At 43.4% G+C, this 15,970-nt stretch overlaps 1 protein-coding gene across 2 annotated transcripts in view; it reads left to right on the forward strand.

Annotated features, from left to right (window-relative positions):
* Window positions 1-1,690: 1,690 nt before the first annotated feature.
* Window positions 1,691-15,970, forward strand: part of PTDSS2 (phosphatidylserine synthase 2) — a 94,748-nt gene continuing 80,468 nt past the window's right edge. Inside the window, exons 1-2 of one of the 2 annotated variants that reach the window (XM_085884100.1) lie at window positions 1,691-1,997; window positions 8,211-8,312. In XM_085884100.1, coding sequence (XP_085740226.1) covers window positions 1,723-1,997; window positions 8,211-8,312 — 377 coding nt within the window. In that variant the 5' untranslated portion in view covers window positions 1,691-1,722. The remainder of the gene's footprint in view (window positions 1,998-8,210; window positions 8,313-15,970) is intronic. The other variant, XM_085884099.1, reaches the window with a different exon arrangement.

The raw sequence follows: 15,970 nt of genomic DNA on the forward strand, positions 1-15,970 counted from the left end.
TTTCATCCGATTGATTTGAAAATTTAACAGTTTTCATATCAGCTCACTGAATTCAACCACCAATTAATTTTTGAGGTCAACATTGGCCAAAAGGTCAACATAGGCCAGATCTTAAAATTTTTCAATTTTCATCTGATTGATTTGAAAATTTAACAGAATTTTCATACCACCTCACTGAATTCAACCACCAATTAATTTTTGAGGTCAACATCGACCAAAAGGTCAACATAGGCCAGATCTTTAAAATTTTCAATTTTCATCCAATTGATTTGAAATTTTAACAATTTTCATATCACCTCACTGAATTCAACCACCAATTAATTTTTGAGGTCAACATTGGCAAAAAGTCAACATAGGCCAGATCTTAAAATTTTTCAATTTTCATCCAATTGAGTTGAAATTTTAACAGAATTTTCATATCGGCTCACTGAATTCAACCACCAATTAATTTTGAGGTCAACATAGGCCAAATTTCTGAAATCCTCAATTTTCACCCGATTGACTTGAAATTTGAACAGGCTTTTCATAAAAATGACCGTCATGCGTCATGTGGTCTGACAGCCACATTGGATCGAAGGGAAAATCTTTGAAAATCTTCATCGGAGAAACCGCTTAACCGATCAACTACCGATGGGAAATGTGGTTTGATAAAGATGACGTCATAACCTTAAAAAAAAAAGAGTTGGTTCACACCAAGTTCTTCTCAAGACTGTGTGGGGGTATGCATCGATGAATACTATCTATCTAGTTATTTAAGGAAACGCTTCTGTACACCACCCTTGAGGCCCAGTTGCAAATCACCGGATCAACATTTCCAATAGAAGAGATTATGTAACATAATTGGTCTTTTATGAAAAAATGTTTTTCAAGTTTTTTTTTGGTCCTGAACAATAGACTCTAGTGAACACCCAATCATCATTTATTTCGGTCTTCGGAATCCTTGGGGTCTTTTTGGTCTTTGGGGGTGTTTTTGGGCCTTCGTAGTCTTTTGAGTCTTCTAGAACTTTTGAGTTTTCTGGGTCTTTTGACCATAGTGAACACCCAGTCGCGTGAAAGGATTGGAGGAGGGGGGATTATTAAAGGGGCGGGGGGGGGTGATAGACAAACAGACAAGTAGACAAATACACGTTGTGTTTGAAATCGGTAGATATGACATCACTGTCATGCGATGAGTCCCGTGTCGCCGTCGCAGGCTTTTCCACTGCTGCTTGGACTAATTGACGGTATATCCCCGTCTCCATTAACCGCTCCACGATGAGTTCCGAGCAAACGGGCGAAGGATCTTGGTAAAATGAAAACCTTTGAGAATGTAAAAAAAAACCATCGCGGGGATCACGAGAAGGACGAGGAAAGTTTGAAATGCTGCATGGCGGACTTTACATCTCAATTCAACTGATGGATTGGCACTGCTACCGGAACGACATGTCTACGTTAATAAAGAACGAATTATGGAACTCAAAACGAAACGAAACACTGGTGGTGTATATTTAGGCGGTGTATGTTATCGGCAGGACATTGCGCGCTGTTTGCTCGTTGCCATTATATTTCGTTTCCTTACACAATGACTGCCATTTCAGTCCCGCAGTGCGTGATTTACACCATTTACTGTAAGTACGTCATATTAATTTGTAAACGTTAATGTGCTTCGAGAACTTCCGTCGTTGTTGTGACGACGTTTCCGTCGGTTGCGGTGAGTTTCCGGGAGAGAATTCGGTGAAGTTGATGTCCGTAGCCGGATGTTTACATTTTATTAACTTCGGGGTTCGGGGGGGGGGGGGGTTGGCGTGTGCTCGCTGGGGAAGCTTGCCTGGTTCGGAGTTGGCCCGCCGAGCGAGGATGGACTCCAGCCGATGGGAGTTCGAGTCTCCGTTACAGTCACGCAGACAGGGCCGGCACACACTCAACGGCTCGGCGTCTCGAGCACCGGCGAGCCCGAGCCGGAGGAGGCGCCGAGACGAGTCGGAAGTTTATGATGATGGAACCAATACGTTCTTCTGGTGGGTTTGTGTTGGTTTATTGTGTGTGTGTGTGTGTGTGTGTGTGTGTGTGTGTGTGTGTGTGTGTGTGTGTGTGTGTGTGTGTGTCTCATTATTACGTGTTTACAAAACTGTGCGATTATTATATTGGATGGATTATTATAAAAAGGGCGGAGGGGGGTGGGGTCCATTAAAAGAGGAGAAATATTATAAAGGGGCGGTCCATTAAAAGAGGATAAATAATATTAGGGGGGTCCATTAAAAGAGGAGAAATATTATAAATGGGGGTCCGTTTAAAGGGGGGTCCATTAAAAGAGGAGAAATTATAAATGGGGGTCCGTTAAAAGACGATAAATATTATAAAGGGGGGTCCATTAAAAGAGGAGAAATAATATTAAGGGGGGTCCATTAAAAGAGGAGAATATTATAAAGGGGGGTCCATTAAAAGAGGAGAAATATTATAAATGGGGGTCCGTTAAAAGAGGATAAATATTATAAAGGGGCGGTCCATTAAAAGAGGAGAAATATTATAAAGGGGGGTCCATTAAAAGAGGAGAAATATTATAAAGGGGCGGTCCATTAAAAGAGGATAAATATTATAAAGGGGGTCCATTAAAAGAGGAGAAATATTATAAAGGGGGGTCCATTAAAAGAGGAGAAATATTATTAAGGGGGGTCCATTAAAAGAGGAGAAATATTATAAAGAGGGGTCCATTAAATGAGGATAAATAATATAAAGGGGGAGTCCATTAAAAGAGGAGAAATATAAAGGACGGAGTCAATTAAAAGAGGAGAAATATTATAAAGGGGCGGTCCATTAAAAGAGGACAAATAATATTAAGGGGGGTCCATTAAAAGAAGAGAAATATTATAAAGGGGGGTCCATTAAAAGAGGAGAAATATTATAAAGGGGGATCCATAAAAAGAGGAGAAATATTATAAAGGGGGGTCCATTAAAAGAGGAGAATATTATAAAGGGGGGGTCCATTAAAAGAGGAGAAATATTATAAATGGGGGTCCGTTTAAAGGGGGGTCCATTAAAAGAGGAGAAATATTATAAATGGGGGTCCGTTAAAAGAGGATAAATATTATAAAGGGGGGTCCATTAAAAGAGGAGAAATAATATTAAGGGGGGTCCATTAAAAGAGGAGAATATTATAATGGGTGGTTCATTAAAAGAGGAGAAATATTATAAATGGGGGTCCGTTAAAAGAGGATAAATATTATAAAGGGGCGGTCCATTAAAAGAGGAGAAATATTATAAAGGGGGGTCCATTAAAAGAGGAGAAATATTATAAAGGGGGGTCCATTAAAAGAGGAGAAATATTATAAAGGGGCGGTCCATTAAAAGAGGATAAATATTATAAAGGGGGGGTCCATTAAAAGAGGAGAAATATTATAAAGGGGGGGTCCATTAAAAGAGGAGAAATATTATAAAGGGGGGGTCCATTAAAAGAGGAGAAATATTATAAAGAGGGGTCCATTAAATGAGGATAAATAATATAAAGGGGGAGTCCATTAAAAGAGGAGAAATATAAAGGAGGGAGTCAATTAAAAGAGGAGAAATATTATAAAGGGGCGGTCCATTAAAAGAGGAGAAATAATATTAAGGGGGGTCCATTAAAAGAGGAGAAATATTATAAAGGGGGGTCCATTAAAAGAGGAGAAATAATATTAAGGGGGGTCCATTAAAAGAGGAGAAATATTATAAAGGGGGGTCCATTAAAAGAGGAGAAATATTATAAAGGGGGGTCCATTAAAAGAGGAGAAATATTATAAAGGGGGGTCCATTAAAAGAGGAGAAATATTATAAAGGGGGGTCCATTAAAAGAGGAGAAATATTATAAAGGGGCGGTCCATTAAAAGAGGAGAAATATTATAAAGGGGGGTCCATTAAAAGAGGAGAAATAATATAAAAGGGGGGTCCATTAAGAGAGGAGAAATATTATAAAGGGGGTCCATTAAAAGAGGAGAAATAATATAAAGGGGGGGTCCATTAAGAGAGGAGAAATATTATAAAGAGGGGTCCATTAAAAGAGGAGAAATATTATAAAGAGGGGTCCATTAAGAGAGGAGAAATATTTTGTAGGATGGAGTTAAAAGAGTGGAGAAATTTTGTATGAAGAGAATGGGGCAAATAGGGGTAGGGGGGGGGGTTTAAGGAGGAGAAATTGTATGGGAAGGTAAGGGTTGTTGTATTGTTGTGGGTGGTATTTCTGGGGGGATATGCATGCAAACAAAATCTTTAAGTAAAAAGTAATTTTTTAGATAATTTTTTTTTGTTCCCCGCTCCTCTGACGATGTCGGAGATGGGGGACATTAACATGAGCTCCATCCGACCGACCGACCGACCCATCATCTGTTCATGTACTTGTGCATTCGTGATGTTTCAAAAAAAAAGAAACCGTTGCACATTCAGCTCTCATATTGCAGATATATCTTCCTCATGACATTATCTCCACCTGATTAGATCATGGCTGTGATTGGCTGAATGTTGTTGCCATGGCAACAATGTCAGTAACTTGGCTTGTGTCGTGATATTTCAAATATCCGATTTCTCATTCCACCCAAAAGGCAGGGGACCGAGAGTATCAGCTCCTTGTTGTTAATATTATTATTGTTACTAGTGCGGGCCCGTAGGTGCGTGGCCGTACATGCAAAAAAAACAAAAACTGGATTGGGGCATTGTTTCAACTAGTGTATGCCCGGAGGTGCGTGCCCGTAGGTGTGTGCCCATAGGTGCAAACAAAACAAAACAAAAAAAAACTTTCAAACCGCATGCCAGAAACAACCACACAGGCTGTTCCTTCGCTCTCACGTGCCCGTACGTGCGTGGCCGTACATGCAAAAAAAAACAACTTTCAAACCGCGTGCCAGAAACAACAACCACACAGGCCGTTCCTTCGCTCTCGTAAACGACGATTGGATTGGGGCATTGTGTTTAATAAAATCGAGAAAGAAAGAATACAGTAAGTCGATAAATCAAGAAAAAAATCGAGAAAGAATACAGTAATCGTCACTGACTGGATTGGGGTATTGGGTTTTAGAAAATCGAGAAAGAAATCGAGAAAGAATACAGTAATCGTCACTATCAGGAAGTGAAGTCCTCACTGTCCGGAAGTTCGCATATGGCAGTTACGATTATTCGCAATTTATTCTTAATGGCCAATTATTCAATTAGCGCCAACGTATTTTGCCTTTTCCCAATGTCATCGCAAAGAAAAACACAAAGAGAAGAGGAAAGAGGAGAAAAAAACGTGCAAAAAATAATTTACTTCCTGCTTCGGAGCACACCAGCTCACTCTGATGTTCCCCAAATTTATGCACCGTCTAATATGAAAACGATCATAACTTGGGGCATTGTGTTTATCTATAAATGCGCATAAGAAATCGAGAAATTATTAGAATACACGAAAAAAAAACGTGCAAAAAATAATTTACTTCCTGGTTTGGAGCATACCAGCACTCTGATCTTACCGAAATTTATACACCGTCTAATAGGGAAACTATCATAACTTGGGCCATTGTGTTTATCTATAAATGCGCATAAGAAATCGAGAAATTATTAGAATACACGAAGTCATCACTCTCCGGATGCCCGTACGTTGTCACCCGTAATGGGGAACGTGGCTGTGCTTCCCTTCCCCATCGGCCACGCCCACGCAACAACGTGTCTTCCCATTGGTTTGGTAAATAAATGGCCATAACTTGGGAAGCACTTGTCCGATTAATATCAAACCTTGAAAAGGCACATCCTCAGGTCCCCAGCAATATACCTGGCAAGTTTCAATTAGATCGGACCAGAGGTTGTCGAGAAACAGCGGTCACACACACACACACACACACACACACACACACACACACACACACACACACACACACACACACACACACACACACACACACACACACACACACACACACACACACACACACACACACACACACACACACACACACACACACACACACACACACACACACACACACACACACACACACACACACACACACACACACACACACACACACACACACACACATACACACATACACACACATACACACACATACACACATACACACACATACACACACATACACACATACACACACATACACACATACACACACATACACACATACACACATACACACATACACACATACACACATACACACATACACACATACACACATACACACATACACACATACACACATACACACATACACACATACACACATACACACATACACACATACACACATACACACATATACACATATACACACACACACTACTGGAATTACAGATAGATTATGTCGGACCAACCGTATCATAAATGGCCATAACTTGGGAAACACTTGGGAAGCAGCTGAAACGGATGAAGAATGATATCAGACTTTGAAAAGGCACATACTCAGGTCCCAGCGTCAATTGTGACATCATATCAACAAAAAAAAAACAACAGGAAGCATTGTGACGTCATTCGTGATGTCATAGCACCTTGTCCTGTCATTGGCTGACAGATAAATGGCCGTAACTTGGCAACCGCTTGTCCGATTAATATCAAACCTTGAAAAGGCACATCCTCAGGTCCCCGGCAATATTCCTGGCAAGTTTCAATTCGATCGGACCAGTGGTTGTCGAGAAACGGCGGTCGCAGACGCACATACAGAAACACATACATACACACACACAGACACACACACACACAGATTGCTGGAATTATAGATAGATTATTGCGATAAATATTTTGAGGAGGAGGAGGAGGAGGTGGAGCAGGAGGAAGATGAGGATGAGTATGATGATTGCAGGATGAGAAATACAAAAAGACTGACCACATACTCTGCCTTTGATGAGACCCTCCCGCAGATGTCCCATCACCCATCCCCACACAATCTACTTATAACTCCTGCCAATATCTCCGTACCCCTCCATTTCCAGTAGCATTCCAATTTAAACCTAACTACTATTTCTGCTGTCGCTACCTTTCCAGGGAGACCAATCCATGCATTAAATTAACTACTCTCTGAGTGAAAGACCCTTGCCTTTAACTGTCCTCGCCAGAGAATATAACTCTACAGGCTAAAAGGGAATATGAAAAGGACGTACTCAAAAATATTTAACATAACAGCAAGATATTCTTTCAGTATATAAGGGGTAAATAAAGGCTGAAGAGGTATGTGGTCCCGTTGAGGAATAGCACACGAGGATTGATGAAAGATGAGGATAAGACAAAAGGATTATTACATCGTTTTTGACCTCCGTTACCGAAGGTGAAGGAGGTTATGTTTTCACCCCTTTCTGTCTGTTTGTGTACAGGATATCTTAAAATGTTGTGGACGGATCCGGATGAAATTTTGTGGACAGGTTCAGTGTGGAACAAGGACGAACTGATTAGATTTTAGTGAAGATTCGGATCCGGATCCGACTGCGAGAATTTTTTTAAGCGATTCTTCACCGTTGAGAGATCGGGCTAAACCAATATAGAGCAAAATATCTCAAAAAGTTGCGGACGGATATGGACGAAACTTGGTGGACAGGTTGGGTGTATGACGAGGACAAATTGATTCGATTTTGGTGAAGATCCGAATCCGGATCTGGATCCGAGAATTATTTAATTTTAAAAGTGATTCTTCACAATTGAGAGAGAGAGGGCCAAAAATGTATTGGGCCTGATATGTTCTCGTGGATCAGGCATTACGTGGCGGAGGTATGCGCTCTACCAAGTGCCCTTCAATTTTTTTTTGTTGTTGTGTATACAGAGATGTCAGTTGCCTATACACCGCCCAAATAGAGGTATACGTCAGAAGAACGTGTTGCATGCTTGGAACAAGATTGCCCATGGGGTGGTTACTCTGCTAGTTTATTTTAATACGGGTACCTTTTATACCGAATTAAAATGATTAACTTTTTATGTTTGAATTTCTTCTCTTTTTCTGTATCTTTTTGTCTTCCAAAAAAAAAAAAAAAAATGAAAAAAAAATCTCAGGAGAAAACTTTGAGATCTCTTTGAAAATTAAATTAATTTTTATTGATTTGATTTGTAATCTTGTCCCTTTGTCGGAGAGCCTTCTGCACATAATTTGTTTGATAATTTGTTAAGATATCACCAATAAGTTCATATTCCTTATTCAACTGACACAAATGGCAAACGGAAGTCTAACTTTCACATTCAGCCCTTTAATTTGAACATTTACAAGTTTGTTGTCTGGTTCCTGTTGCAGGAGAGCTCACACTGTTACTGTGCTCTTCATTCTCATCTGCACGCTTGTCTATGTCACTCTGATTGAGGAAACGCCTCTGGACACAACATACAATATTAAGCGGTGAGTCTGTGAATAATGTGATTAAAAATGGTGATTTATATGTCTACAGTTGGTCAGAATGACGTGGTGTATTACTTTTGTCATGATGATTTTCAGGGTGTAAATGTTGCATTGTTGGATCACCCAGAATAACTTTTTGATGGTCAGCAGGTAATCTGGAGCAAGATGCTTGTCAAACATAATCTTTATAAACACACAGGTGACACTTAAAAGATATTGTTACAGTTGTGGGGGTAGATGGACGAATTTAATGGGAAAGTTAGGATTGAATAGAGTTGTTTAGTCCATGGATGTGAAGGGGACATCTCGATGTAATTAAGTAGGGAAACTATGAGCTTAAGTGTTACATGCCACCACAGGTGTGTGTGTGTGTGTGTGTGTGTGTGTGTGTGTGTGTGTGTGTGTGTGTGTGTGTGTGTGTGGTCGTGCGGATTAGATAGGGATTAAGAATAAATTCCCCCAGTATGTGATTGCCCCCCTGGAACCTATTCCGACATTTTTGCACTTGCAAGAGAGCCAAACGTGCGGAGCAGGCAAAAGCCCCGCCTCCAAGGTTGTGGTGAGTGAAGTCACACCCCCGAGACTGATGATTGATGGGCGTGACGTCAGAACCAAGGCAGGCGTTCCAATCAGACAGAGAGGCCCCGCCTTCCCGGGTTTAGTGCGAGCAAGCCACGCCCCGGAGGTGGAATGGTGGTTCGGTGTGACATCAGAAAGAGTTCAGAGATCTGGAGAAATGCACGAGGTCGGTGTGAGGAGGGCAGTTGTAGTCATGGTAGGAATGTGGCTTGGACGGAGGATCTCGCTTTGCTCTCCTCTCGGCATGCCGAAATGGCTTTCCTTCGACGCATGAAGAAGACTGCATGATTCTCGTATATATTTTGAAGTGAATTGGCTCGCATACTAAGCAACACGTTGCCCACTGGCTCTTGGTTGGGTCGTGAGAGATGGACCCCGGAGCCTTTTGTCAAACAGCGTGTCGGTGAGGACAATCGATGCACGAAGCAGCTGCCCAGGGTCTCTGAGCATTGGTGTTGAATACCGCTCACGAATTGCCTGACAAACGTTTCCGCTGCGAGAGAGCGGCTTGGCACCATTTTGCGCGCGTCGACACGTGCAAATCGAAGCGCCTCGATTCCAAGTTCCACAAAGACCATCTCTGCACAAAGCTAAGTGCCAGAATAAAGGAAGGATTTTCTTTTATTTTGTTTGCCCTTGTATGTGTGCTGAGGCGCCTCGACTTTAGACTTTAGTTTACTTCACGTATTATATTCTGATTATTGTACTTTGTAAATAGTCTATTTTCATTAAATCTGTTTATTTTAAGTTGATGCGTCCGTGTATTTGTTGTGGGGTTCGAGTATAAACCCTCCTGTGCTGTGTTTCCCGTGCCTCCGTGCCTCCGTCACTCCGAAAGTGCCGCGCCCTGCCCGTCCCACGTGCGTTCTAATCTCCGAGGATCAACGTGTCTGCCTCCTATTAAGGAAAAAACTGCTCGACTATCTAGGCTGGCGGTGTTGACAGACCGTCACCACAAATTTGGTCGGTGGGGATTAACTTGGATCACCAGCACTGCGACAATATACAAGTAGTTGGCTACACTTATAGGATGCTTTGAAAATATATCTGGCTTCTTTTGAAGTGCCCTTCATTGGTTCTTTCCCTCCCAGGTTTGTGCATAGTGCACATGGTCTGCCAGTAACACGCTTCTTGTTAAACTCTCAAAATCCAGGATCACTGCAAATTTCCACTCATTTGTTCCTCTTTTCTCTTGCCTGTGGAACCGACTTCCCCCAATCTGTTCGGTTCCATTCTTCCTTCCCTCCAGGGCTTCATGACGGCTGTTCACCCCCATCCAAACTCCTAATCTCTTCAACCCCAAATGACCCCATTCCCAAGCATTCCTTTGTTTTCCAGGAAACTGTGATTTTCCTTAGCCCCCCCCTCTCCCTCATCTTTTCTTGTGTTTGTTGTCGGTTGGTTTGTTCTTTTTCTGTTTTGTCCCCACCTTCCCCTTACACCTCTTGCTGTGTTTCATTCACGGCTTGTGTGCAGCTTGTTCACCCCCCCTATGTATCCTTCTCCCCTCACCTTGATCTCACTTTCATCTCACTTCTATTCTGCTGTTCATGGTATTTCCTTCTTTCCAATTTTGGTATCTTCAATTCTGATCTAGCTCTTCCACAAGGTGTGCGTGTGTGCGTCCATATATATATATATATATATATATATATATATATATATATATATATATATATATATATATATATATATATATATATATATATATATATATATACTTCTCATCTTCACACCCTATCCCCCTTTTTTCATCAAAAATTGATAGCCTTTTTAGGTCATCTCTACAGAGATGACCTAATAAAGCCGGACAAAATGTCCGTACGTCCGTCAACAATTTTTCTTTCCGATCTTGCTGAAACTTAGTATGTGGGTAGAGGTCGATGAGTGTTGCACAACGATATAACTTTTGTCCGGGTTCAAGGTCAGGGACGAGGTCACGTAAGTTATAAAAATCGCCATTTTCAAAATCTATCTAGTCTGCCATTTTACAAGATATTCGGCAACTGTTTATTGATTATGATAGTAAAAAATATTATCTTGTATCTAACCAGACAGATTTTTGAATTTCCTTCCCGTTTGATCGTCACGTGATCTGGAAGATGGCCAAAAACGCCGATGCGATTCGCAAAGAAGGAAGGAGAAATGAAATATAAATATAAAACACATTTTTAGCCTTTTATATTTATACATTTTCTGCCGAAGGTGCAAAAGTTTCAAAACCTGAAATGTAAACTTCGGCATTTATTTTCAAAATATAATTTCGTGCGCGCGCGCCAAAATGCCGCGTCATCTTTAACCAAATTGCGTAGTAGAACTGCGCAGTAGTCTGGTCATGGCGTCTGAGCAGTGGCCAGCGTGGTTCAGATTGACTGTGGTTTCTGGGGCGAAGGTGATTGTTACGAAGTATGTCGGCGGTATAAATTTGAGTTCCTGCATTGGTGATTTAATCACGCAACATCTTGACAACGAATATTCTTGCCGAACGATTGCATCAATTCAGTGCATCAGCAGGGATAATTCGCAGGCTCCTCTCGATCGTGCCGATATCTAACATAATCACCGGCGGACATAGGGCTGCAGGCTGTGGGGCGAGGCCACGGATTCCGGATGAGGGGATAAGTGATAAATTATGCTACATGCTTCGGGCTTTCTGATTAATATATCAATGAATACATTCCATAATTAATGAATTAATAATTAATGAATCTGGCATACAAAATGTTTTTTTCATACCTGACATGTTACTTTGTGCAGTGTCACGAAACTTCTGTGGAATTAATAATTAATGAATTTGCTCGCTCTAACGATTTTTAAAACCTCAATATCTGTATAAATACTTGACCAATTTTCATTCTGAAAGTTTCATTATAATCGACAGGATTATCATAATCTCCGAGAGCTAAGCCTAATTTTTCGTTTTTTTTCTACAACCGGAAGTGAAATGTCCCCAGAGAGTGGACGGACTGGAAAACCACGTATTGCACTTACTGGTGATTCTGATATGTTAATCCGGGTACTAAATGAACAAGACATATTTATTAATTATGTCATTAGTCGTATATATATCTCTGTGAAATATTTCAATCTAAATGGTTAATTTGGACTGTTTCGCGGTTACCTGAACTGAACATTGAGAACTTGTGGTATTATAAAGATGACCGTCACCCCCACACGGGGGTAATTATTTTTTCTTTTTTCTTTTTTCTGTTTTCTTTTTTCCTATAAGAGTGAGATGACCGAGAGTTTAAAAAATAAAAACAAAAAAAAACAATGAACTGACTGTGGGGTAGTAGTTCGACACCAATAAGGGGAAGGAGCAAACAGTAACCAGGTAATCTTAATGTGGCTAGAAAAGATTGTTGGTAGGGATAGAGGATGACATCAGATCTTGGTGCACCAGTTTCTTTTCAAGTCCTGGGAGAAGGACTGCAATATAATAGTTTCAGGAATGTGGTTCTAGTGCCCAACTGTGTCTGCGGACGTCCTCCTGCAGCTGGGTTACTTTTTTTATCAGGAGGTTGGTGGTAGGATTTGCACTTCGGCCACCATAAAACCCTTCATTCCGCAAAACGCAAAAAAACCTGAAAACCCACTCCGTGGGAGTACATCCTGTGCAGCTTCCCTTCACAGGGCAGCTCACCGGATGACGGGATTGGGGCAAAGCCTTCGGGACCCCCAATCTTTGATGATAGGAGGGAAACCACGGGGTAACATCCCTGGGTCAGATTGCGGGAGAGTGTGTCGGAGTGGTGCTGAGGTGTCGTCCACCAGACAGCGGTCTCCTTGGGTTAACCAGAGGCGGTCCCTTCGGGTGGGTGCCTGGAATGTCCTATCCCTTCAAGAGGATGATCACCTGTCTCTGTTATCATCTGAGTTCAAGCGTTTGGACATCGGGATTGCAGCTCTCTCTGAGGTTCGGAGACCGGATTGCGGCGAGATAATGGTGGGTGGTTACACCTACTATTGGTCTGGTCGCTCTGATGGTTACCATACCCAAGGAGTTGCTGTTGCTGTGTCCAATAAGCTGACCCCAATGATAATTAAGGTAACACCGGTCAACGAGCGTATTATGAGATTAAGGATTCGTCACTCCTTTGGTGTCATTTCCCTGGTCTCTGTTTATGCTCCGACTGAGGCGAGTGATCTCACTGTGAAGGATGCATTCTACGCCACGCTCGAGTCTGTGGTTGATCAGTGCCCCAGACGAGATACACTTCTAGTCTTGGGGGATTTCAATGCATCGACTGGAACTGATAGGGACGGTTATGAGACATGTGTTGGTCCCCATGGGTCAGGAACTATGAACCAGAATAGCACTAAGTTCCTTGACTTTGCAAGAAGTCATGGACTTAGGGTGGCTGGTTCATGGTTTCAGCGCCCACAAGCTCATCGCTGGACTTGATATTCCAACGCTGGCGGTGCGGCAAAGGAGATTGACCATGTCCTCATTGACGGTCGCTGGAGGATGATCCAGAACTGCAGGGTCTACCGGAGTGCTCAGTTCCTCAATACTGACCACAGGCTTGTTGTAGCAACTCTAAAGCTGTACCTTAAATCCTGGAGATTGGTACCATCCCAGCCGAGGCTGGATGTTGGCAAGCTCAGGGATGAGAGAGTAGCTGAGGAGTTTGCGAACAGGCTGACTGGACACTTGGGGGGTCTGGGTGCTTTGGGGGTCCTGGAGAGTTGTGGAGTGCCTTCAAGACCACCGTCCTTGATGTTGCCGGTGGATGTCTTGGAGCTCACCACAGGGCAAAGAAGAATTTTGTCTCAAGGGACACTGGATACCATTGACCAGAGTCGCAGGGCCAGGCTGAATGGCAGAGCTGAGCTGTTCAGGGAGCTGAGGCGTAAAACTGTACGTGCACTGAGGGTGGACAAGGAGGCCTATGTGCGAAGAATCTGTGATGGGGTAGAGCATCACCTGTGGACAGGTGATTCTCGTCCCGCTTACAGGGGAATTCGCGCATTGCGTTCATCCAAGCCCATCCCTCGGAGCACTGCAGTTAGAGCAGAGAGTGGTAGGCTCTTGACAAAGGAGACTGAAGTGAAGGCCCGCTGGGCCGGTTACTTTGAGCGGTTGTACCGGGCTGATCCCCCAGCTGTCGAGTTGGACGTCAAGGGTGTTACAATCCCTGTTGCTGACCCTCGAATCAACTGTGGTCCACCTTCGCTTGTGGAAACACGGGCTGCGGTGAACCAGTTGAAACGGGGCAAAGCTCCAGGGATCTGTGGCATCCATGCTGAACTTCTCAAGGCTGGTAGAAATGCTGCACTCGTGTCGTTGCATGCAGTTTTGTGCTCTGCCTGGAACACAGGTATCATCCCAACTGACTGGAAGAGGGGCCTTGTTGTTCCTCTCTGGAAAGGGAAGGGTGATCGCCAAGACTGCAACAACTACCGAGGGGTGACGCTGCTCTCAGTGCCGGGCAAGGTCTTTGCTCGGATAAATCTTGATGGGGTTCGCCACCATCTGCTTGAGCACCAGCGTCCAGAGCAGTCAGGCTTTACACCAAAGAGGCCAACGATTGACCGTATCCTTGCTCTTTGTGTCCTCACCAAACACAGACAAGAGTTTCGGCAGGGGCTGCTTGCAGCCTATGTTGATCTCTGTAAAGCGTTCGATTCAGTGAATCGGGATGTCCTCTGGAGGATTCTTGGTCTTCGTGGGGTGCCACCAAAACTGATCTATCTGATGTCTGAACTCTACTCTGGTACTGAGAGTGCTGTGAAGTGTGGTGGTACCATCTCTGACTTATTTCCAGTTGTTACTGGAGTTCGTCAAGGGTTGTGTACTGTCCCCCACACTTTTCAGCACTTGTATGGACTGGATTTTAGGGAGGATGTCGGAGAGATCAAGCTGCGGTGCATCGTTTGGGAATGTCAAGATCTCGGACCTTGATTTTGCAGATGATGCAGTCATCTTTGCGGAGGCTTTAGACATCCTTTTGGGGGGCCCTCGAGGTGCTGAATGAGGAGTCGGAGCCGCTGGGATTACGGGTTTCTTGGGTCAAAACTAAGATCCAGGCTTTCGGTGACATCTTGGATGCTGCTGTCCTGTCTGTTTGTGGTGAGGATGTTGAGGTCGTGGAGAGATTCACTTACCTTGGCAGTGATATTCATGTCTCTGCTGGCTGCGAGTCAGAGGACAATAGACGTCTGGTTCGGGCCTGGGGAGTCATGGATTCACCGGATCATGGGGTGTGGCGCTGCCGGTACCTGTGCGGGAGGACAAAAGTCTGAGTCTTCAGGTCCTTGGTACTTCCAGTCTTGCTCTCTGGATACGAGACTTGGACTCTGACCAAGGATCTGAGACAAAGACTTAATTCCTTTGGTACCAGGTCTCTTCGGAGAATCCTTGGCTATCGCTGGTCGGATTTTGTATCCAACGAGCGGTTGCTGAGAGAGACTCGGATGAGATTTGTTACCTGCATGGTCCGTGAGCGTCAGTTGCGGCTGTATGGACATGTGGCTCATTTTCCTGACGCTGATCCTGCTCACCAGATTCTCTCAGCGGGGGATTCTCGTGAGTGGAGGAGGCCAGTGGGCCGACCACGTGCCTCATGGTTGCAGCAGGTTGACCATCATCTCAAGGAGATGGGGATGGGCCTGGCATCTGCCTGGGGGATGGCCAGACGGAGGCCCCTGGAGTACCGGCGGAAAGTGGACGCAGCGACGCGCTGTTCTGGCACATGCTCCCATACCTGACCTGACCTGAATGTGGTTCCACAAACGGGAGAAAAGAGGAACGAAAGAGTGGAGGTGGACAGTAACCCTGGCTTCTAAAACTTGAACAAGGAGGGGGGTTACATTCCTAGAAGAACGCATCTATCCTGCAGTTTATTTGTTGGCTCGGAGGGCTGAGAGAGCACAAGGTTTTGTATTTTTTTTAATGCTTTTTCAGTGCAAGAGTGGAGCAAGCTTGTCACATGCATAATAACGTAAAACATAATACTTCTTTTTCCTCCTCCAATAAATGTAAACATTAAATTAGCAGGATTGGGTCATTCATTGCAAGTTGATGGAATGTTAGCTGACTAAGCCAGTCCAAATGATTAGATCTGCTGCTTTGTCAC

Source organism: Eptatretus burgeri, chromosome 6, assembly GCF_056783735.1.
Source record: "Eptatretus burgeri isolate ZD-2024b chromosome 6, Ebu_testis_v1, whole genome shotgun sequence".
NCBI classification, from domain to species: domain Eukaryota; kingdom Metazoa; phylum Chordata; class Myxini; order Myxiniformes; family Myxinidae; genus Eptatretus; species Eptatretus burgeri.